At 45.3% G+C, this 24889-nt stretch overlaps 1 protein-coding gene across 2 annotated transcripts in view; it reads right to left on the reverse strand.

Moving 5' to 3' along the window:
- The window catches only part of CYB5A (cytochrome b5 type A), a 28512-nt gene extending 6736 nt beyond the window's left edge, over positions 1-21776 (reverse strand). Inside the window, exons 1-2 of one of the 2 annotated variants that reach the window (XM_073331767.1) lie at positions 21560-21776; positions 13262-13390 (exon numbers count right to left, since the gene is read on the reverse strand). In XM_073331767.1, the coding sequence (XP_073187868.1) occupies positions 13262-13390; positions 21560-21694 (264 nt within the window). In that variant the 5' untranslated portion in view covers positions 21695-21776. The remainder of the gene's footprint in view (positions 1-13261; positions 13391-21559) is intronic. The other variant, XM_073331768.1, reaches the window with a different exon arrangement.
- Positions 21777-24889: the final 3113 nt, after the last annotated feature.

Below are 24889 nucleotides of genomic sequence, written 5' to 3' on the forward strand. Positions count from 1 at the left end.
TGCCTGGAGAGAGACAGGCAAATTTCTAACCTGGCGGAGCCCAAGACACAAACATATGATAAGCAAGTCAACCATGTACATACTGGATTGATCACACCCTGGGTTAATAATGACCACACCATCAGTCTCCCACCAGGGTGGACACGACAAGCATACTACTGGCGTAACCCCAACCAAGAGGATCCGTGGAAGAGATATCGCCACCATAGTCACATGGAATGTAGGGACATTCAGACAAATAGGGAGATTGAAAGAACTCACATATGAAATGGAACAATACACCTGGCACCTCCTAGGAATCTCTGAGGTCTGATGGAAGAACTGTGGAGAGGCACTAACGGAAGAAGGCCACGTACTCTATTACAGTGGAGAGGACAAACATGGCAACAATGTAGGATTTGTGCATAAAGATATCAAGAATTCAGTATTAGGATGCCGCCCAATGTCCACCAGGCTTATTTCCATCCTTCTAAAGTCAGTGCCATTTAATATCACAGTGGTACAAGTCTACGCCCCTACATCAGTATGATGATGAGCAAACTGAAAATTTTTACAATCAGTTCCAAGACATCATTGATACGGTACACAAGAAAGATATCCTGATTGTACAGGGAGATTGGAACGCTAAAGTAGGTACTGCTGCACAGGCAGACTGGTGAGATTGTGGCCCTTCCCGTAATGCAACCACCAATGAGACAGGATTGAGGCTTTTTGAGTTTGTCAGCTATAATCATCTGGTTCTGGCAAACATTAGGAGCACATAAAGCATGCAGGCAATCAACATGGCACACACCTAATGGTCTAAATCACAGCCAGATCGACTACAACATGGTGCAAAACTGATTTAGTTCTGGGATTAACAGAGCTAAAACAAAGAGCTTCCCCAGTGCTGATACTGGAAGTGATCACAACCTTGTGATGCTAAGTTTTTGGCTGCGGCTAAGGAAATTCGGGCCAAAATTCACCAGAACCAAGTTTGACTTGGAAAGACTCAGACTGAAACATTGCAGAGTCATTCCAATGATCAGCAGAAAATTTGCCCTGCTGCTTGCTCTAGAGGACGACGTAGAAGCAACGACCAACAATTTCAACACTAATGAATGAGGCAGCAATGGACATCCTTGGGAAACATCGTAAGACAAACCGATGGGTCATAAATGAAACACTACATGTGTGACATCAGAAGAGAACTTGAGACACAAGAACAGCACTGAGGAAAGCTGATAAATACAGAGCGATTAGCAGAAAGATCAAGAAAGTAATGAAGGTGGACAAGGAGATATGGATTGAAAAACAATGCTCTAAAATTGAAGAGTATCAATAATAAAAATAGCAAACAAGCCTTCCAGGTTGTAAAAGATCTGACGAAGAAAAGATGGACCAAAGCTAACAATTCAAGACAAAGAAGGGAACAGAAGAAAGGGACATCATCAATAGGTGGACAAACTACTGCTCTGATCTATGCAACCACAAGACAAGTGGAGATCTTAGTGTCCTAGACAGCCCAGATTCAACAGAGGAGGAGAACTTTCCAATACAACATGAAGAAGTGCAGATGCTGTGAAATCACTCAAGAACGGAAAAGCTATAGGTATTGACAACATCCCAGCTGCACTGATGAAATTTGGAGGAGAAATAGTAAGATGTACTCACCAAGATCTGCAACAAGATCTGGCAGACCAGTGAGTGGCCCTCCACATGGACACAGTCACTAATCACTCTGACAAAGAAAGACAACCTGCAATTGTGTCAAAATTACCAGACCATAAGTTTAATTAGCCACCCCAGCAAAGTGATGTTGAAAGTCATTGAACAGACTGAAGCCACACTCAGGGAATATCATCGCTGGCTAGCTTTTGTGCCAGAAGTACCACCACAGAACAGGTTTCAACCTTCATGTTCAATGTGATAAGCACTTACAACACTAACAGGACATTTACCACATCTTTGATTACCTCAATACAGCGTTTGACAGAGTATGGCATGAAGCTCTGAGCAACCATGAAGTAGTACAATGTTTGTCATAAGCTTATTGTTACCATTAAAGAACTGGTTTCAGAGTAACAGCCGTGTTAGTCTGTATTCGCAAAAAGAAAAGGAGTACTTGTGGCACCTTAGAGACTAACCAATTTATTTGAGCATAAGCTTTCATGAGCTACAGCTCACTTCATCGGATGCATACTGTGGAAAGTGTAGAAGATCTTTTATACACACAAAGCATGAAAAAATACCTCCCCCCACCCCACTCTCCTGCTGACAATAGCTTATCTAAAGTGATCACTCTCCTTACAATGTGTATGATAATCAAGATGGGCCATTTCCAGCACAAATTCAGGGTTGAACAAGAACGTCTGGGGGGGAGGGGGGGTTAGGAAAAAACAAGGGGAAATAGGTTACCTTGCATAATAACTTCGGCTTAAATAGAGACTGGGAGTGGCTAAGTTAATTGTATCCAATTTGCAAATGAATTCCAATTCAACAGTTTCTCGCTGGAGTCTGGATTTGAAGTTTTTTTGTTGAAGAATTGCAACTTTCATGTCTGTAATCGCGTGACCAGAGAGATTGAAGTGTTCTCCGACTGGTTTATGAATGTTAGAATTCTTGACGTCTGATTTGTGTCCATTTATTCTTTTACGTAGAGACTGTCCAGTCTGACCAATGTACATGGCAGAGGGGCATTGCTGGCACATGATGGCATATATCACATTGGTGGATGTGCAGGTGAACGAGCCTCTGATAGTGTGGCTGATGTTATTAGGCCCTGTGATGGTGTCCCCTGAATAGATATGTGGGCACAGTTGGCAACAGGCTTTGTTGCAAGGATAGGTTCCTGGGTTAGTGGTTCTGTTGTGTGGTATGTGGTTGCTGGTGAGTATTTGCTTCAGTTTCGGGGGCTGTCTGTAGGCAAGGACTGGCCTGTCTCCCAGGATTTGAGAGAGTGTTGGGTCATCCTTCAAGATAGGTTGTAGATCCTTAATGATTTGAAGGGGTTTTAGTTGGGGGCTGAAGGTGACGGCTAGTGGCGTTATTTTCTTTTTTAGGCCTGTCTTGTAGTAGGAGACTTCTGGGAACTCTTCTGGCTCTATCAATCTGTTTCTTCACTTCAGCAGGTGGGTATTGTAGTTGTAAGAATGTTTGATAGAGCTCTTGTAGGTGTTTGTCTCTGTCTGAGGGGTTGGAGCAAATGCGGTTGTATCGCAGAGCTTGGCTGTAGACGATGGATCGTGTGGTGTGGTCAGGGTGAAAGCTGGAGACATGTAGGTAGGAATAGCAGTCAGTATGTTTCTGGTATAGGGTGGTGTTTACGTGACCATCGTTTATTAGCACTGTAGTGTCCAGGAAGTAGATCTCTTGTGTGGACTGGACCAGGCTGAGGTTGATGGTGGGATGGAAATCGTTGAAATCATGGTGGAATTCCTCAAGGGCTTCTTTTCCATGGGTCCAGATGATGAAGGTGTCATCAATATAGTGTAAGTAGAGTCGGGGCATTAGGGGACGAGAGCTGAGGAAGCGTTGTTCTAAGTCAGCCATAAAAATGTTGGCATACCGTGGGGCCATGTGGGTACCCATAGCAGTGCCGCTGATCTGAAGGTATACATTGTCCCCAAATGTGAAACAGTTATGGGTGAGGACAAAGTCACAAAGTTCAGCCACCAGGTTAGCTGTGACATTATCGCGGATAGTGTTCTTGACGGCTTGTAGTCCATCTTTGTGTGGAATGTTGGTGTAGAGGGCTTCTACATCCATAGTGGCCAGGATGGTGTTTTCAGGAAGATCACCGATGGATTGTAGTTTCCTCAGGAAGTCAGTGGTGTCTCGAAGGTAGCTGGGAGGGCTGGTAGCGTAGGGCCTGAGGAGGGAGTCTACATAGCCAGACAATCCTGCTGTCAGGGTGCCAATGCCTGAGATGATGGTGCGCCCAGGATTTCCAGGTTTATGGATCTTGGGTAGTAGATAGAATATCCCAGGTCGGGGTTCCAGGGGTGTATCTGTGCGGATTTGATCTTGTGCTTTTTCAGGGAGTTTCTTGAGCAAATTCTGTAGTTTCTTTTGGTAACTCTCAGTGGGATCAGAGGGTAATTGCTTGTAGAAAGTGGTGTTGGAGAGCTGCCAAGCAGCCTCTTGTTCATATTCTGACCTATTCATGATGACAACAGCACCTCCTTTGTCAGCCTTTTTGATTATGATGTCAGAATTGTTTCTGAGGCTGTGGATGGCATTGTGTTCCGCACAGCTGAGGTTATGGGGCAAGTGATGCTGCTTTTCCACAATTTCAGCCCGTGCACGTCGGCGGAAGCACTCTATGTAGAAGTCCAGTCTGCTGTTTCAACCTTCAGGAGGAGTCCACCTAGAATCCTTCTTTTTGTAGTGTTGGTAGGGAGGTCTCTGTGGATTAGTATGTTGTTCAGAGGTATGTTGGAAATATTCCTTGAGTCGGAGACATCGAAAATAGGATTCTAGGTCACCACAGAACTGTATCATGTTCGTGGGGGTGGAGGGGCAGAAGGAGAGGCCCCGAGATAGGACAGCTGCTTCTGCTGGGTTGAGAGTATAGTTGGATAGGTTAACAATATTGCTGGGTGGGTTGAGGGAACCATTGCTGTGGCCCCTTGTGGCATGTAGTAGTTTAGAAAGTTTAGTGTCCTTTTTCTTTTGTAGAGAAGCAAAGTGTGTGTTGTAAATGGCTTGTCTAGTTTTAGTAAAGTCCAGCCCCGGGGAAGTTTGTGTGGAAGCTTGGTTTTTTTTTTATGAGTATCCGTTTTCGAGAGCTCATTCTTAATCTTTCCCTGTTTGCTGTAGAGGATGTTGATCAGGTGATTCTTCAGTTTCTTTGAGAGCGTGTGGCACAAGCTGTCAGCATAGTCTGTGTGGTATGTAGATTGTAATGGATTTTTTACCTTCAGTCCTTTTGATACGATGTCCATCTGTTTGCATTTGGAAAGGAAGATGTCTGTCTGTATCTATACAAGTTTTTTCATGCAGCTGATAGATTTCCACTCCATACGGCTAAATGCAGTGCCTTGCATAATGACAGGTTTCAGAGTAACAGCCGTGTTAGTCGGTATTCCCACCATCAACCTCAGCCTGGACCAGTCCACACAAGAGATCCACTTCCTGGACACTACAGTGCTAATAAATGATGGTCACATAAACACCACCCTATACCGGAAACCTACTGACCGCTATTCCTACCTACATGCCTCCAGCTTTCACCCTGACCACACCACACGATCCATCGTCTACAGCCAAGCTCTGCGATACAACCGCATTTGCTCCAACCCCTCAGACAGAGACAAACACCTACAAGAGCTCTATCAAGCATTCTTACAACTACAATACCCACCTGCTGAAGTGAAGAAACAGATTGACAGAGCCAGAAGAGTTCCCAGAAGTCTCCTACTACAGGACAGGCCTAACAAAGAAAATAACAGAACGCCACTAGCAGTCACCTTCAGCCCCCAACTAAAACCCCTCCAACATATTATTAAGGATCTACAACCTATCCTGAAGGATGACCCAACACTCTCACAAATCCTGGGAGACAGGCCAGTCCTTGCCTACAGACAGCCCCCCAAACTGAAGCAAATACTCACCAGCAACCACACAACAGAACCACTAACCCAGGAACCTATCCTTGCAACAAAGCCTGTTGCCAACTGTGCCCACATATCTATTCAGGGGACACCATCACAGGGCCTAATAACATCAGCCACACTATCAGAGGCTCGTTCACCTGCACATCCACCAATGTGATATAGGCCATCATGTGCCAGCAATGCCCCTCTGCCATGTACATTGGTCAAACTGGACAGTCTCTACGTAAAAGAATAAAATGGACACAAATCAGACGTCAAGAATTCTAACATTCATAAACCAGTCGGAGAACACTTCAATCTCTCTGGTCACGCGATTACAGACATGAAAGTTGCAATTCTTCAACAAAAAAACTTCAAATCCAGACTCCAGCGAGAAACTGTTGAATTGGAATTCATTTGCAAATTGGATACAATTAACTTAGGCTTGAATAGAGACTGGGAGTGGCTAAGTCATTATGCAAGGTAACCTATTTCCCCTTGTTTTTTCCTAACCCCCCCTCCCCCCCAGACGTTCTTGTTCAACCCTGGATTTGTGCTGGAAATGGCCCACCTTGATTATCAAACACATTGTAAGGAGAGTGATCACTTTAGATAAGCTATTGCCAGCAGGAGAGTGGGGTGGGGGGGAGGTATTTTTTCATGCTTTGTGTGTATAAAAGATCTTCTACACTTTCCACAGTATGCATCCGATGAAGTGAGCTGTAGCTCACGAAAGCTTATACTCAAATAAATTGGTTAGTCTCTAAGGTGCCACAAGTACTCCTTTTCTTTTTTCATTAAAGAACTGTATGCCAAGGCCAGCAGTGCAGTTCTCAATGGCACAATAGGAGAGTGGTTTCGCACCACTGCTGGAGTCCAGCAAGGTTGCCTTCTTTTGCACACACTGTTCAACATCTATTTGGAGTGCATTATGACTGATGCCCTAGAAGATCACATATGCAGAGTCAGTATTGAGGGGGCGAAAAAACTCAGTGGACAAGAGCTGGAGACAGTGAAATAGTTCAAGTATTTCGGGAGAAACACTGATGAATGATCAAAGGCCGAAATTCTGGCAAGAACTGTGCAAACAGCAGCAGCACTGAGAAAGCTAAAGCCAATTTGGAGGAATAAGAACACCGCCCTGGAATCCAAACTGAAACTGCTGCATGCATTGGTCATCTCCATTTTTCTGTATGGATGTGAGACATGGAGCCTTACAGAAGAACCTGAATGGAAAATACAGATAGTAGAGATGAGATACTTTGGTAAAATCCTGGGCATCTCCTACTTTGACCACATCACTAAGAGGTCTGCAACATCATCACCCAATGCACTGGATCATTTGAAGACCTCCTGGTGAACATGAAGTGCAAGCTGAAGTGGTACAGCCATGTAACAAGATCTGGCCTATCCGAGATCATCCTTCAAGGAACAGTACAGGGGAAGAGAAGAAGAGGGAGACTGAAGAAGAGATGGACTGACAACATAAAAGAGTGGACAGGAATGGACTTTGTGGAGACCTCAAGCACTGACACACAATCGTTAGGGGTGGAGACAATTAGTTGATTGCTCATCAATGATGGTGCCCCAATGACCAATGCAGTTATGGGAGCGGTGATGACGATAACAACATCATTTGCTTATAAATAATTTCCAGAATGTTTCCTTATTCAACTGAATGCAACTCTCCAATGCATTTCAAAATTCCATCACGAGCAGATTCATATTTCCTATGTTCCTAAAAGATACACATTCCTTTAGTAGACTGTAACAAACTGAACAATTACCCTGATCTGATAGCCCCTTCCACCATTCACACATGAACAATACATAGAAGCAAACTAATCAAGGTCCCATGTGCTTTGTGGCATTCTGTTGCAATGGCCTTGAATTCTATAGCACCCTAAGGCAACAGATGAAGTCTGTGACAGTCAGGTTAAGTTTTTAAAAGGCAGTTTATAAATGCATAAATTATGAACCACACACAGTATGAAGCCAGTGTTTGTTATACCGCAGATAACTGTATGCATAACAGAATCACAGACGTTGTCAAGTCAACAGAAGCTGGAGATTGGTAGTTAAGTGAAGGACAGCTGGGTCTTTTATGTGACATGGTGAAGCAGTTTAGGGTTAGCACACTGGCTGCATATTTCTACTATAATACCCAAACATAAAATAATTAATGTTGATATTGTCATCTTTGTTTCAGAATCTTCAGTATGAGTTAGTGTGGCAGCTCACCTTAGATTTGTTTTTCCAAATTTTCTCCAGCCTCAGGGAGACATCGGATCATTTTAGTAGTAGTATTACCATAGAAACTAGGAGCCTAGTTATGGACCAGAACCTCATTGTACTAGGTGATGTACAAGTAGAAGCAGAACAAAAAAGAAGGCTCTCAACTCCAAAGTAAATTAAGAGAGACACGAGATGGCTACAGATAAAAGGGGGATTACAAGGAAACAATACTGGTCAACACAATAGGCAGTGGCATCAACACACCAGCGAACCTGAACACTGACCAATTTTTCTAGGCATCAGAGCAAAGGAGAGTTAGGATAGGCAATGAAGGGCCTTGAAAGTAACTTATGTTTGATGTGAAAGAGAAAAGGGAGTCAGTGGAGGGATGTAAACAGGGTGAGATGGTCAAAGAGACAGTGGGCTAGGAAAATGACCTTTGCAGCAGCTTCTGAATGGATATGAATGGGGCACGATTACATTTGTCTGGGCCAGAGAAAAAGATTGTATTCAGTAACGGAGACATGAGTTGATAAGAGTCTGGAGGAATTTTAGCTGAGTGGATAAACAGGAACGGTTGTATCTTAGCCCTGGTCTACACTACGGGGTTAGGTCAAATTTAGCCGCATTAGGTCGATTTTAAAATGAGTGCGTCCACACAACCAACCCTCTTCCATCAACCTAAAGGGCTCTTAAAATCAACTTCTGTACTCCCCCGTGGCGAGGGGAGTAGCACTAAAATTGACCTTGCTGGGTCGAATTTGGGATAGTGCAGACACAATTCGATGGTATTGGCATCCGGGAGCTATCCCAGAGTCCTCCAGTGTGACCACTCTGGATAGCGCTTTGAACTCTGAAGCACTAGCCAGATACACAGGAAAAGCCCTGGGAAATTTTGAATTTAATTTCTTGTTTGGTCAGAGTGGCGAGCTCAGCACCACACGTGACCATGCAGTCCCCCCAGAATCGCAAACAAGCTCCAGCATGGACCAAAAGGGAGACAATGGATCTGATTGCTGTATGGGGGGAAGAATCTGTGCAGGCCAAACCCTGATTAAAAAAGAAATGTAAACATATACGCCAAAAATCGCACAGGGCATGGTGGAGAGAGGCTACAACAGGGACACACAGCAGTGCTTCATGAAAGTTAAGGCGCTCAAGCAAGCCTACTAAAAGGCAAAAGGAGGCAAATGGTCACTCTGGGTCAGAGCCCCACACATGCTGCTTCTATGATCAGCTGCATGGCATTCTAGGGGGGGACCCTACCACTACCCCACCACCTGTCCGTGGACACCGGCAAGGGGGGGGGATTCTCACGCAACAGGGAGGAGGATTTTGTGGATGAGGAAGAGGAGGAGGAGAAGAATGTGCAGCAGGCAAGCCGTGAATCCATTCTCCCCGGCAGCCAGAACCTTTTCCTCACCCTGGAGCCAATACCCTCCCAAGGCGGGATCCCCAACACTGAAGCCAGAGAAGGCACTTCTGAGTGCATATTTGTAACTACAGTACAGGGTTTAAAAGCAATAGTGTTTAATATTTGCTTTGCCCTGAAGAATTGGGATGCATTTGCAGCCAGTACAGCTACTGGAAAGGTCTGTTAACGTGTCTGGGGACGGAGCGGGAATCCTCTAGGGACATCTTCATGAAACTCTCCTGGAGGTACTCAGAAAGCCTTTGCAGAATGTTTCTGGAGAGGGCTGCCTTATTTCGTCCTCCATGGTAGGACACTTTACCATGCCAAGCCAGTAGCAAGTAGTCTGGAATCACTGCAGCACAAAGCATGGCAGCGAATGGTCCTGGGATTTGGTCACATTCAAGCAACATTTGGTCTTTATCTTTCTGTGTTAGCCTCAGGAGAGTGATGTCATTCATGGTCACCTGGTTGAAATAGGAGAGTTTTTGTAAAGGAACAGTAAAAGGACCCTGTTCATGTTGGGTTGTTTGCGATTGGCTAAAAGGGCTCATCCCGGAGAATAGCCACGCGGCAGGGGGAGGGGTGAAGGGCTCATCCTGGAGAATAGCCACGCGGCAGGGGGAGGGGGAGGGGTGTGCTGCACATCCACCCCAAAACCATAGCCCCTCCTTTTAAATGTGAAACCCAAGCAGCATTGTTTGCTATGGGAAAGGATGGCGGTACTGTTTGAAACCATTCCCACATGTTATGAAGGTGGAAGAAGCCAACCCCGTATACCAAAAGGCTTACCATGGCTGCCTAGAAATTGAATTCTGTTGCCCAGCCGTGTGTGATGTGCCACCATACCAGCAGGCACTCAATATAAAAGGCAAAATGTGACCTTGTACCTAAAGCACATGTGCTGTGAATTGCTTGATTCACTGTGAAAGTCTCCCTTTTGTTCTCAGAAAGGTATCACATTAAATTTTACTCTCCCTTTTTATCTCCCCCCAAGTGCAAATTTTTCTATGCTCCCCCTACCATCTCCAACCCTGAGGTTATCGCAGATCAGAAGGTGAAAAAAAAGCACGTGTAATGACATGTTTTCAGAGCTCATGCAGTCCTCCTACACTGACAGGGCACAGCTTAACGCATGGAGGCATGCAGTGGCAGAGACCAGTAAAGCATTAAGTGAGCACAAAGAGCAGAGGCAGGAGGCAATACTGAGGCTAATGGGGGAGCAAATGGACATGATGAAGCGTCTGTTGGAGCTGCAGGAAAGCCAACAAAAGCACAGACCCCCGCTGCATCCATTATATAACTGCCTGCCCTCCTCCCCAACTTCCATATCCTTCTCACCCAGATGCCCAAGAACGTGGGGGTGGGAGGCTCCAAGCACCCAGCCAATCCACTCCAGAGGAGGGCCCAAGCAACAGAAGGCTGTCATTTGAACTGTTTTGATTTGTAGTGTGGCTACAATAAACCATGTGGCCTTGTCATTCCCTCCTCCTGCACCCCAGCCCACCCGAACTACCTTGTCACGAATCTCACTTTTTTTTAATTAATAAAGAAATTATTGCATGGTTTCAAAACAATAGTTACTTTATTTCCTTTGCCAGCTGTGATCAAAGGGGGAGGGTGGTTGGCTTACAGGGAATTAAAATCAACAAAGGGGGCCGGTTTGCAGCAACGACACACATACAGCTGTCACACCGTAGCCTGGCCAGTCATGAAACTGGTTTTCAAAGCCTCTCTGATGCACAGCGCGCCTAGCTGCGCTCTTCTAATAGTCTTGGTGTCTGGCTGCTCAAAATTGGCCACCAGGTGATTTGCCTCAACCTCCCACCCCGCCATAAACATCTCCCCCTTACTCACAGATATTAAGGAGCATACAGCAAGCAGCAATAACAATGGGAATGTTGGTTGCTCTGAAGTCTAACCTAGTCAGCAAACAGCGCTAGTGAGCTTTTAAACATCCAAAGGCACATTCTACCACCATTCTGTACTTGCTCAGACTATAGTTGAACTGCTCCTTACTACTGTCCAGGCTGCCTGTGTACAGCTTCATGAGCCATGGCATTAAGGGGTAGGCTGGGACCCCAAGGATAACTATTGGCATTTCAACATCCCCAGCGGTTACTGGAGTAAGTCCCTTCTCGCAACTGTTCAAACAGCCCTGAGTTCCTAAGATGCGAGTGCCATGCACGGCCATCCCACATCGATGTTGGTGAAACCCCCCTTGTGATCCACCAGTGCTTGCAGCACCAGTGAGAAGTACCCCTTGCCGTTATCATACTGGTTGGCAAGGTGGTCTGGTGCCAAGATAAGGATATGCGTTCCATCTATCACCCCACCACCGTTAGGGAACCCCACTGCAGCAAGCCATCCACTATGACCTGCACATTTCCCAGAGTCACTACCCTTGATAGCAGAATATCAGTGATTGCATTGGCTACTTGGATCACAGCAGTCCCCACAGTAGATTTGCCCACTCCAAATTGATTCCCGACTGACAAGCTTCCACAGGGCTATCGCCACTTGCTTCTCAACGGTCAGGGCAGCTCTCATCTTGGTATTCCTGTGCTTCAGGGTGCGGAAAAGCAACTCACAAAGATCAAGAAAAGTGGCCTTACGCATGCGAAACTTCGCAGCCACTGGGAATCATCCCATACCTGCAACACTATGAGATCCCACCAGTCTGTGCTTGTTTGCCGGGCCCAGAATCAGCATTCCACTGTATCAACCAGCCCCACTGCCACCATGATGTCCTACTTGCCACAGCCCATGCTTTCAGGAACGTGTGTCCATGTCCTCCTCACAATCGTCCTCATGCTGGCGTCTCTTAGCCCAGAACTGCACATACTCCAGGATAATGCGCAAGGTGTTTACAATGCTCACAACAGCAGTGGTGAGCTGAGCGGGCTCCATGCTTGCTGTGCTATGGCGTCTGCACAGGTAACTCAGGAAAAGAGGCACGAAACGATTGTCTGCCGTTGCTTTTACGGAGGGAGGGGCGACTGACTACATGTACCCAAAACCACCCTCAACAATGTTTTTGCCCAGGCATTCGGAGCTTAACCCAGAATTCCAACGGGCTGCGGAGACTGCAGGAACTGTGGGATAGCTACCCACAGTGCACCGCTCCGTAAGTCCACAGCATTGAGGACGCACTCTGACTTAATACGCTTGGGGGGACATACACAATCGACTGTATAAAATCAATTTCTAAAAATCGACCTAATTTCGTAGTGTAGACATACCCTTAGAGATGTTATGTAAAAGAATCAGCAAAACTTAAAGATAGCCTGGATGCAAGGAACTAATTAGAGGTCTAAATCAAAGATGATGCCCAGGTTATAGGCCCGAGTGACAGATCGGATGGCAGTGTTTTTCATGGTGATCAAAAAAAGAAGCTGGAGGTGAAGATTTAGAACTCTGTTTTAACAGTTTAATCATTTATAGTCTCCTCATGTTTTCAATATTATCTTGACAACCAAAGTAACGAAGCATAGATTCTGAAATTCACTTCTGTTCCAATGAATAATGGCACAGATATGGACTACACAAGACCCTGTCCAATTTCAGTTTATATATCCTCTGCAAGAGGTTAATGAAAATTGAATACTTCCTTCAGTACAGTAGATATAAAAGATTTACACAAATTCACAGATATACTATTTTAAAGAATTATATCTTATCTTTAGGGAGATCATGATGTACAGATTGGAGAGTGCAGTATGATTTAGTGTTCTGTAGTGTTATTTGTCAACCTAAGTTAAAACTCCAGCTGTAATGTATTTCAAAGAGGAGATATAAACTGTACCCTTACCATGATTTGATACCACATTATCTGAGCACTTCAGAGTGCTCAACTCTCAGCTTCTGCCTGAGCACGAAAGAGCAGTCTGGCTTCACCCAAAGTTAGCTGCTATGGTGGAATAAGGAGGTCTGCTAGCATGATGGTTACCAGCTCTATTTTTAGTGTGCTTATCACAGAAATGTCTAAACACTGAAAATTGCAGTGACATTAATATTTGTACACTGATAATGTACTCACAGGATGAAGCTCCCCTATAATGAATGTCTCAGACAGTGTTCTGGCATCTGTGGAATGGCCGACATCTTCAAAGCTTTCAGTAGCATCTCCTCCAGCTTGTTCCCTTAGGACTTCTTCACCACCTGGATGCTGTGAGAGAATAAAAAATTCAGAACTCATACACCGTTACTGAAAATCTAGTATTTTCCAGAAGTCACAGAAGGTGGAAGGATTTTTCAGATGTCAAACTGAACGGGGAGACTTTGGCAAAGCAGTAAAGTGACTGAAACCACTATGGATTATTGCTAAAAAGCAGCCAAGTCAGCAAGCTGTAAATTGGCCATTCAGCACTCTGTTTGACCAAGGCAGGAGGGGAGGGGGTTTTGGGTGCCACAGAACAGGCAGCTTGACCCCGTGTCCTTCCTGATAAGAACTGTGTTGAAGTTGCTGATACATGCATTTTAGAAGAGCAGGATGTGCCCCAGGGATGCCTATTGGGGCCTCAAGGCTGCAAACTCTGGTTAATCGATAATCAGAAGGAATCTCTTGCTTGACCATTGAAAATGCTTACTTAATAAGTTTTCTTTAAGGGACATGTCATTCTATTACTAATGTATAAATAAGGGGAGAAAGTTTGAGGTAGTTGAATTCTTTTTGGACTCTCTCTCTGGATACATCTTGCAGCCCCACTGACAGACGGAAGATTTGGCCACCGGAAGCCTGCCGCTGTGTCACTTGAGAGGCACACTCAGCTTTGCTAATTATCAAGGGTTGGGGGTGTTTTACTAACCTGTTGAGGACATGTGTAAGTGTTTGAGACTAAGTAAAGTTTAGCTTTAAGTGAAAGCACTCGTGTTGTCCTGTTTGTGCCAGCCATCTATCGGTGGGACGGCCCTGTCTCCCCCGATTTATTTCCTGACACCACCTCGCACAGAGTAAAAGTTACCAAGAGCTTTGGGTTGAAAGAACCCTGGGTAACAAAACCAGACTTTAATTATGAAAAAAAATGTGTTGGGCATGTTCTAAAGGATATTCAGTTTTCTTAAATATTTTAAAAAGAGCCCCATGGTTTACACACAGTGAAAATAAAATCCTTTCCCTTATTTTTTCCCCCCAATTCCCTTTTGCAAAACTGATTTCTTGCCTACATTCTAAACTATAATTTTTTCATTCAAAACTTCCACTTGGAGGACTACAATTGCTAGAAGCAGCATCTGACATTCCTGACAGAATTAGTCAAGGCATGACAGAAAGTTAAATACATAAGCAAATTAACTTTAAACAATGCTACAACACTTTTCCTACATAGGGATTATTTACACTTCTTATGACAGCTGAAACAAATCCTACCATACTACATGATATGGACTTCAATAATGAGGGCAACAAATGAGTTTTTATTTTATTAAAGCTTTATATATCTTTAGAGTCTCCCTAGTATCTGTAAACCAAAACTAGAAACCTTGCTTTTGAAAATGTTACCTAATAACTCTTATAGCTACACATAATGTAACGCAAAGGAATGCTGGCATTCAAAATGATTACATCTGCTCAATTCTCTCTGAGAATGTGGTTTCACAGCCATATTTTCTTTATGAAAAAAATCTGCTACTGCTGTGTATAAGAGCTATCAAATGCACTAATCATGAAAAAGAGAAGAGTATTCGCTTCTTCGTTATTTCTGAGAACTATAATCAGTACAAGTCAGACCAGTGAGATTTCAGCTGACAGAATCCAAGAACAGCAAGGCAGCGTTAATCTGAAATGCACAATTGATGACACTGTTTTAAAAGCAAAATCAGCGCTCCGGTAAGATGTCCACAGGTTACAGGAGAATGAAGCCTTCTACTTATTCATAAGAGAGAAGTAGCAGAGCCAAAAGCAATACAAGCTTCCTCTCACTTTTCATTTGAACTATACTGGATGTACCACAGGGTTGGAAAGAGAACGAGGAGAACTGTTCTCACAACATCCATTCAACACTTCTCTGCCGATATGGCCAAGTGGACTTGTATGTAATTGATAATTAAATTACACTGAACCCAAATCATAAAGCAGTAAACTAACTGAAAACCTCATCCTATTACCACTCCCCTAAACCAGCCAGTATCTAGGACTAGGGCCCTACCAAATTTACGGCCATGAAAAATACATCACAGACCGTGAAATCTGTTCTCCCCAGTGAAGTCTGTATAGTATAAGGTAAAAGTACAAAAAAAGACCAGATTTCACAGGGGAGACCAGCTTTTCTCAAACTGGGGGTCCTGACCCAAAAGTGGTTTGTGCAGGGATTGCAAGGTTATTGTAGGGGAGTCAGGGTATTGCCACCCTTACTTCTGCACTGCCTTCAGAGCTGGGTGGTGAGAGATCAGTGGCTGCTGACAAGGAGCCCAGCCTCGAAGGCAGCAGTGTAGAAGTAAGGGTAGCAACAACATATCATGCCATCCTTACTTCTGTGCCGCTGCCTTCAGAGCTGAGCTCCCAGCCAGCAGTTGCTGCTCTCTGGCCGCCCAGCTCTGAAGGCAGCGCCGCCACTAGCAGCAGTACAGAAGGAGTCTCCCTTGGACTCAAGGAGTCATTTGGGCTCTCAAAACTAGCGAACATTGACAATTTCAGCCTTAATCTCTTTATGTCTTAGTTCCCCAACTATTAAATGGGGGTAATACATCTAATTTCACTGAAGTGTTGTGAAGTTTAATTAACGTCTGCATAGTAGTCAGATCCTATGATCAGAGCACCAGAAAAATGCCTATGAGGAAATTATTTTTGAAATCAGCAGAGTTTAGGTGATGTGCACTAATTAAAGCCGGAGGCCAAACATTGAATGGGAAGGACAGAAATATGGCATAACAAGCCAGTCACAGAATGAGGCAGGGATGCTGTGAAAAAAATAGTATGTAATCATGTACCATAATGCAAACACACTAGGGAGCCAAATTAAAGTTACATAGGCAATCTAACCTTCAAGCGTTTTACTTGGCAAGCACAATGTTTTTAATGTAGATTCGGGGATATAATTGTATATTATATATAAGTATGAATTAATAAAAATTAGTGGCAGACACGTTTCCTCCTGTTATCCAAGTTCAGCCATGCCTGAGCCACGATGGACAGAAAGGCCCTATAGTTGAAGCACAGGAAAAAAAGCTCCGTTTACACACTTGAGCTGCTCTGAACTGTGTGTACAGGCATTATAGCCTACTGCCCCTGCCCATCTTCTGAAGTTAAGAAAATAATCCCTGCTCACTCTTACCACAAGGAAATAGTTGCTGCTACCAGAGTTTCAAGTAGCGTGGCAGTGCCAAAATGCCCATAAATTGTACTAATTCTCATTATTTTAAATATGTTTATTGTGTAACCTTAGAAGTTCTTTTAAGTCCGATCTATGCTTATCCACAATGACTAAGCAAAAGAGGGAGAGGCTAAACAAGTGCAAAGAGTAAAGATTACGCTTAGCAACTGAGCCAAAAAAGGTTAATAGAGGGTATGCAGAAGAGAGATTACACAAGGCAGATGAGGCACTCGTTACAAATCTGCCCATGAATCAGTTTTGATAACTATGTGGTGAAAGGCCAGGACAAAGGTCTTAATTGAGCACTAAACTTGACTACCTTTAAAATGTACAGTATGTTTAACAAACTGAATCAACAGAACCTGTTGGACAGCAAAGTTACTTGCATAACAAAAAAGTATTCAGAAAGGGTTAATCCAGCTTTAAAGAAATGCTTTGAGTATTTTTACATATACTATGCTTGGAAATAAATAGCCCCCAAATAGAAGAGAAAGCCACTTCAGACAAACATTGTTTCAGAAAACATGAATAGTATTATATCAGCCATTAAGTGAATACATGCTTTCTTGAGAAAGAGGGAAGGAAACAATTAAACTAATTATCTGCTCAAGATATCACCAAATAATAAAAGGAAATGAAAATATGCTGGCTCTTAACCAATTAGGAGCATGTATATTTATATCCACACATCGGGTCTGATCCAAAGCATGCTGAAGTTAGTGGAAAGACTTCTTAGACTCTAAAAGTAGGATCTCTTATCCACAGCAAGTAACTTAGGCCTTGTCTACATTTAAAAGGGTTTGCCAATACAGATACAATGGAACAGCCCTCCCTAGTAGAGAGACAGCTGATACTAGCCAAAGAGTTCTTTTGCTGGTATAGTTTGAGCCACTTCCCCAAATGTAATAAGTTACACCAGCAAATGGAATTTTTTGCCAGTAGAATTGCATCTACCCCGGTCATAAACATAAAGGGAAGGGTAAACCCCTTTAAAATCCCTCCTGGCCAGAGGAAAACTCCTCTCACCTGTAAAGGGTTAAGAAGCTAAAGGTAACCTCACTGGCACCTGACCAAAATGACCAATGAGGAGACAAGATACTTTCAAAAGCTGGGAGGAGGGAGAGAAACAAAGGGTCTGTGTCTGTCTATATGCTATTTTTGCTGGGGATAGACCAAGAATGAAGTCTTAGAACTTTTAGTAAGTAATCTAGCTAGTTATGTGTTAGATTATGATTTCTTTAAATGGCTGAGAAAAGAATTGTGCTGAATAGAATAACTATTTCTGTCTGTGTATCTTTTTTGTAACTTAAGGTTTTGCCTAGAGGGATTCTCTATGTTTTTTAATCTAATTACCCTGTAAGGTATCTACCATCCTGATTTTACAGAGGGGATTTCTTTACTTCTATTTACTCCTATTTCTATTAGGAGTCTTCTTGTAAGAAAACTGAATGCTTTTTCATTGTTCTCAGATACAAGGGTTTGGGTCTGTGGTCACCTATGCAAATTGGTGAGGCTTTTTATCCAACATTTCCCAAGAAAGGGGGGGGGGTGCAAGTGTTGGGAGGATTGTTCATTGTTCTTAAGATCCAAGGGTCTGGGTCTGTAGTCACCAAGGCAAATTGGTGAGGCTTTTTACCAAACCTTGTCCAGGAAGTGGGGTGCAAGGTTTTGGGAAGTATTTGGGGGGGGGGGAGACATTTCCAAACAGCTCTTCCCCAGTAACCAGTATTTGTTTGGTGGTGGTAGCGGCCAATCCAAGGACAAAGGGTGGAATATTTTGTACCTTGGGGAAGTTTTTGACCTAAGCTGGTAAAGATAAGCTTAGGAGGTTTTCATGCAGGTCCCCACATCTGTACCCTAGCGTTCAGAGTGGGGAAGGAACCTTGACAACCCCCATTAGGGTTGTAATTTTTTCACACTACTGACAGCTATGCTGGTAAAACTTAACAGTAAATCAAAACTTCAGATAGTCATACATACTTGCCAGCCATACAGTAGACTAAATACACAACCCAATGATTTCTTTGTACCTTGACCTGCTAAACATTTATTAAATATAAATGATGTTTCAAAACTTTACATGTCAGTGAAGGTCTTCCCATTTATCTTACTCATTAAATGGACAAACTCACATACCTACAAACATCCCCACTGAAGTGCTCAGTGCTCTGTAGAAGACAAAAAAAGAAAAATAATACTGTACTACACCCTCTTAAATGAAAGTGAGAAATGTAAGAACTAGTCAATGGAGATTAGGCTTGAAAGAAATGACTTTTCCATTACAAAGTCATCAAAAGTCAAGTTTCCAAGTTGGGTGAAAATTCTTAGTTTACCTTAATAGCTTAATGCAGGGATCAGCAATCTTTGGCACGTGGCCCGCTCGGGTAAGCCCCCTGGCGGGCAGGGCTGGTTTGTTTACCTGCCACATCCGCAGGTTCAGCAGATCGCGGCTCCCACTGGCCATGGTTCGCCGTTCCAGGCCAATGGGGGCTGCGGAGAGCAGCAGCCAGCATGTCCTTCGGAACGCGCCGCTCTGATATTACTAAAAAAGAAAAGGATGATTTGTGGCACCTTAAGAGACTAACAAATTTGTCTGAGCATAAGCTTTCGTGAGCTACTGCTCACTTCATCGGATGCATTCAGTGGAAAAGCTGTAGGTCACGAACGCCTATGCTCAAATAAATTTGTTAGACTCCAAGGTGCCACAAGTTCTCCTTTTCTTTTTGCGGATACAGACTAACACAGCTGCTTCTCTGAAATCTGATATTACTAATTTCAGTAGCTCCATGAAATCTCTTCACCCACAGCATTTTGTCGTCAGTTACACATGGGCCTTGTCTGCACAAGCAAGTATGATGGCCATCGTTCACCACAGGTGCAGTTCCACTTGTGATAGCAACAGCAGTAGCTACATTATAGGCAGGTCTCATGTACTCACCACATCTAAGCCTATTCAGATTTATGCTACTTTAATACAACCCCCATCCCCAACGGGGCAAAGATTTGTAGATTAACAAGGCTTGGGTTCTATGTATCATCTAAATTGCAGAGCAGATAATTTTTTCTCCTCTAATCTTTTAGTTGATAGTATTTTAAATGTTACCTTCAACAGCAGATAAACCCTTCTTCACACAGAATATGACTCAGTACTCTGTTAAAGGTTACTAATGAACACATGGAACTCAATCCTGTACTTTTGTAAGCCTGAGCATTTTACTTTGCAAGCGTCACATACTTTTATATAGTCCTTAAGTGTCTTTTAAGCCCCCACGTTTCAAATCATAACAATCCGAGTTCTCTATGGCTGTCTCTACACTAGTATGTGTCTCACCAGTAATGCATCACTCATACAGTGGACACTACTGTAGACATATGACTTGAGCATTTCACATAAATGGTGGCGAAGACAACTACCTTCTGTCTACGCTACAGCTTCTACCAGTAAAGCTGCACCAGCGGTTAGTTAAAGCTACAGGTACTTTGTTGATACAGACTAACAGGGCTAACACTCTGAAACCAGGTACCTTTGTTCTGACAAAACCTTAGAGTACTCGTGCTTTAAATACTTGTGCTTCAGGACATAAGCAATTTAAATTCCAAAGCAGGGTTTTGAAATAATTGGAGGCCTCAGTTCTACAGACCCGCATATTCTGAGCCAAAGTCTATTCAAAGTTACAGTAAATTTGGAATAACTCCCTTGAATTAACTGAAGCCACACCTGTACATATTTTGAATAGCAGAGCAAAATTTTGATCATATATAAATTGAATACTTCACAGTGAATGAACCAAGGATACAAGATGAATGCATTGCCAAATTAGATAATTTCATTTTAAAATCATAATTAAGAAGATTCTTTCAAAAAATTGGTTAGGGAATTTGTACAGTACACAATTGCTCTCTTCATTGCTGCTTTATTAAGTTATTGGAAACAATGTCAATTATGCACCATCACATTCATTCCTAAATAAGTCAGGGGCTCTGAAAAAAGAAAAGGAGTACTTGTGGCACCTTAGAAAGACTAACCAATTTATCTGAGCATAAGCTTTCATGGCTACATCCGATGAAGTGAGCTGTAGCTCATGAAAGTTTATGCTCAAATAAATTGGTTAGTCTCTAAGGTGCCACAAGTCCTCCTTTTTGCAAATACAGACTAATAGGGCTGCTACTCTGAAACCTGAAAAAAGAAAAGTGATCATGCAGTTAAAGATTACTCTAACACAAGCCTACAGGCTTAACTGTTGGCAGTTAGTGAGTGAGCATTAACTTTATCACATTAACATTCTCTTAAATGTAACTTTTCCATGCTGTTTAAAGGGACTTTTAAAGGGAAAAAAGGCAGACAGCATTAAAACGCACAGAGTGAAACCAGAGGATATCATATGCCCTAGACATCAAGTTTTCAACACGTCAGGTTTTCAGGAGAATGACTGTGACGTTTTGGGGACTCGTGTGTTGAAACCAGCACGGTCCCGGGCTTCGGAGAGCATGCGCTTAACTGCACAAAGAATTAGGCAAGGTTATGTTTTTGACCTCTCTACCCCGGCGAGCCGACAAACCTATCGCCCTTTCCCCCTCAGAGGGGAAGACGCTTTCTAGCAAACGCTGCACAAGAACCAACTGCAATTGTCAAGCCCTCCTAACTTGTCCAAACCAACAGCCTCAAAAGCAACGCTGAGCAGCAACTGCCCCAGTCTAGCCCCTCCTGATCCTCCTCCACACACCGGGTACTTCTTCAAACTGATGTAAAGGGATATCCCCACGTGCTCCCAACGGGGGGACCGCACCCTTCCCCCTACGCGGGGACGCAACCATCTTTGCTCCGGCGCTGACCCCAGAGGCCTACGCGTCAGCGGGACGTTACGATACAGGTGGTCAGAAGTTTCGCCCCTACCCCCCGTCCCCGGCTTGCGAGTGCCCAGCCCGCCCCCAGCACCCCACCCTCCGCCTCGGGATTTAAACTCTCCAGCAGCCCGGGCGAGCGCCGCCGCCTGCCGATCCCAGCGCGCCCCGGATCCGGCACTCGCCTCCTCCAGGAACTTGGTGAGGTCGTAGATGCGGTGGTGCAGGAGGATCCAGGTGCTTTGGCTGTGGTTGTGCGCCTGGATCTCCTCCAGCCGGTAGTAACGGCCCCGCCAGGCCTCGCAGGCACCCGCCGCCATCGCCCCTGCTCAGCAGCAGCAGCGTGCGCGCGCGCGCGCCCCCCCAACTCCTAGCAGCGGCCCTCGGCGGCGGCGGAGTGACTCTCCCCCCACCCCCCCTCAGCCCGTCTCGGGGCAGTCTTGTCACCCCGCGCGCAAGCTGATTGGATCTCCGGCAGCGCCCGGCCTATCGGAGCCCGTCTCCCCCGCCTTTCCCCGCCGGCCCCTCATTGGTCGAACGATGAATTACAGGCTTTTCCCAGTACTACGGGCTGTTTTCTCCTTTAATTCTAAGAAACTGTTGCGTCGCCGTTTGGTTACAACAGGGGCGGGGAAGGGACACAGTCTCGCGCCCTCCGACCAACCCTCCCCCCCCTCCCCCCAGCAGCGGGCCGTCATCGACCTCGGGGTCACGTGCGGCTGCGAGAGGGAAACGCCCTAAGCAGTACCTAAGACTCTGAGCCCCGCCCCCTTCCCATTCCGCCCTTCCCCCCACTTCCAGCTGACACCTGCCCACGCTGCTGTGTCCGGCAGAGTCCTGTTTTTCACTTCCTCCAAAGGACCCCTCCGCTGGGGAGACCAGAGAGCAAATGTGGAAAATCGGGACTGGAGCGAGGGGTAACAGGTGCCTATATAAGAAAAAGACCCAAAAATCAGGACTGTCCCTATAAAATCGGGACGTCTGGTCACCCTGCCCCCTCCGCAGCCCCCACCCTCCAGCAAAAGATCTGGCCCTGAGAGCTGCTGCTTCCTAGGGGAACAGTTCCCTGCATCCCACCTACTGTTAATGGGATCCCTGTCTCCAGGACCACCCCCCTCCACAGGTGGTCTCCTCTTGTCAATTGCTCTTGGTGACACCTCACTCCTCAGGCTGCTTTGGAGCTAGAGCTCCCCTTGAAGCTCCCTTTTCCATAGGCCTTGCTGATCTCTCATCTCCCAAGGCCACATCCCAATCATCCTTGTGTACCAGTTCAGTACAGTGTGGTATGCTGACAGTTTGTGCCAAACAGTTCAATACACCGCATTCATAAAAAAATTCCCCTGAAGTATGAGAAGTCCCACTTAACAGGAGAAGCCAGAGAAGGCAAGCGGTGATGTAAGGAGGGAATTCCGCAATGAAATCTGTAAACCAAGAAATCTCACATTAAAAATAGAGAAAAAATGAGCATAACTTCAGAAGAAGTGAAAAAAACAGAATAAATAGTTCAGTATGGGGGCAGCAACCTATTGCCAGTTTAGAAATAGATGTTACCACCAAATAGGCATGTTGTGCAGAATACTACTGCCTAAAATGAAGTCCTATTCTGGGCCCCTAGCTTGAAGAAACTGGTTGAAAATGAGGGTAAAATTACATGAAAACATTTTTGTCTGTTTTTCATCAATTTTTTCCAACTATCTGTAACTGTTTAGCTTGGCAAAACTTAAATTTTTAGCCATGCAAATCCGTTTCATTACACTGACTTGTGAATTCTGTACTGATGATTTGATCATCTCCTTAAATGTCATTTTCCTTGCCTCCAAGCCATTCAGTAACCACGTTATGACCCTGGTTATGCCATTTACAACTGTAGCGGGATTGTCACACCTACACAAATCAGTGAAGTTAAAACTCTTCAGTATCAATTAGCAGTCAACGCTTCAATGAAAAGAGGAAATGCAGTAATCCTAAAATATTGCCACAGAAATATGTAATTCCCCTCCTATCTCATTTTGCTAATTTATTTGGACAACTTCTATTAATTAAATTCAAGCTATACTTCAGCAACACTAATGGATGGCAATGGCCTTACCTCCAACTTATTATCTACACCTGGCCTGAAGGGAATCCGGCGATTGTAAATTTCATAGTTTCAGCCACGTGGCGATGATTTACCAGTGCCCCGGAAGCCCGGCCGTCGCACTGTGCGCATAGTGCAGGCAGCCTTTCGTTTCAGTCTGACGCAGAATGTGGCCCTTCAGGAAAAATTGGGGGGCTTTAATGTGATTCCTCCTTTCCTGCCAGACATGCCGTGTGGCATGGGACGGCTTAGACTGCAGGGGCGCTGTGTGGTCTGCATTGCCCTGGTACCCGGCCTTGGGCGAGGAGAGGGCAAACTCAAATCTTGAAAATTGGCGGGAGAGCAGCGAGGCGGAGCTCCGAAGCGCCACGGCAATGATCTGGGGCGCAAGGTGACAGCCGCAGCAGCTTGCTGTTAGCAGGAGGCCGGTTTTCTCGTCATGTGCTGGGCTATATCTACGGCGCATGTTTGGGCCCCATACACATCTCCCTATTCGGTATATGCTTTGCATAGGGAGGGAACTCAGCGCCTCGCGCTAACACCCGGCCCCATCACCCAGCAGGACGCTGCTGCTGCTGGCGCCCCTCGCAGCCACCCTCTACCTAGACGCTGCTTAGCTGCCCGCGCCAGCTCGGCGCTCACCCCCAGGCGCGCGCGCCCACCAGGCTCCTTAGTCCATCGAGTCCCGAGCGCCCGCATACGCAGCAGCCTCGCGCACCTCGGCGGAGCTGCTCGAAGCCGCGCGCGCTGAAGGCGGGAGGAGGCCGCGGGAGGAAAGGCGCGAAGCGACCGGAGGTGGGCACGCGCGGTTAGAACGCCGAGTCGTACCCTCCCCCCCACCCCCAGGAGAGTAGCGCTGAGGCGAGGTTCGGCGTGGGGACAGGGTTTCGGGGCTGCCCTGGCCTGCTTCCGTCCCTGCCCCTCCATTTGACACCCCACCACCCCCGATTCACTTGTCACTAGCAGGAGTGGCCGGCGGCTTGGTCCTTCTCCTCAGCCCTAGGGAAGCTGCTTACCGCAGCTTTATTCCGGGGGAGGGAGGAACAACCCTCCCCCCCCACACCCGAACTAACCCCATTCACACTTTGGAGAAAGGGGAGGATCAATAGCCCATCTGATAAATCTCTCAGCAGGTGCCCCCCCTTCCTCATGCTCTAAGTCCAAAGCAAAGCGTCCCAAACGTTGCTCCTGTGGGCTGGAAGTTGCTCTGGGTGGTGGCCAGCGAGGGGCAGTCTTCGCCCCTGTAGAAGGATTTGGGGAAAGAAATAGCTGGGGTGAAATTAAATAGTTGGGGCAAACTAAGCAGTTGTTTGAACTGTATTTGAACGGCATTCTCAAGCTGCCAAACAGCTTCCATCAGTGAACCCTGAGCCACCTTGGAGGTCCGGTGAGGGCAGAGCTTTCCTCTTTGCAAGTGACTCCTGAACAAGTGAGTGTT

This window comes from Lepidochelys kempii, chromosome 2 (genome assembly GCF_965140265.1).
Source record: "Lepidochelys kempii isolate rLepKem1 chromosome 2, rLepKem1.hap2, whole genome shotgun sequence".
NCBI lineage: Eukaryota > Metazoa > Chordata > Testudines > Cheloniidae > Lepidochelys > Lepidochelys kempii.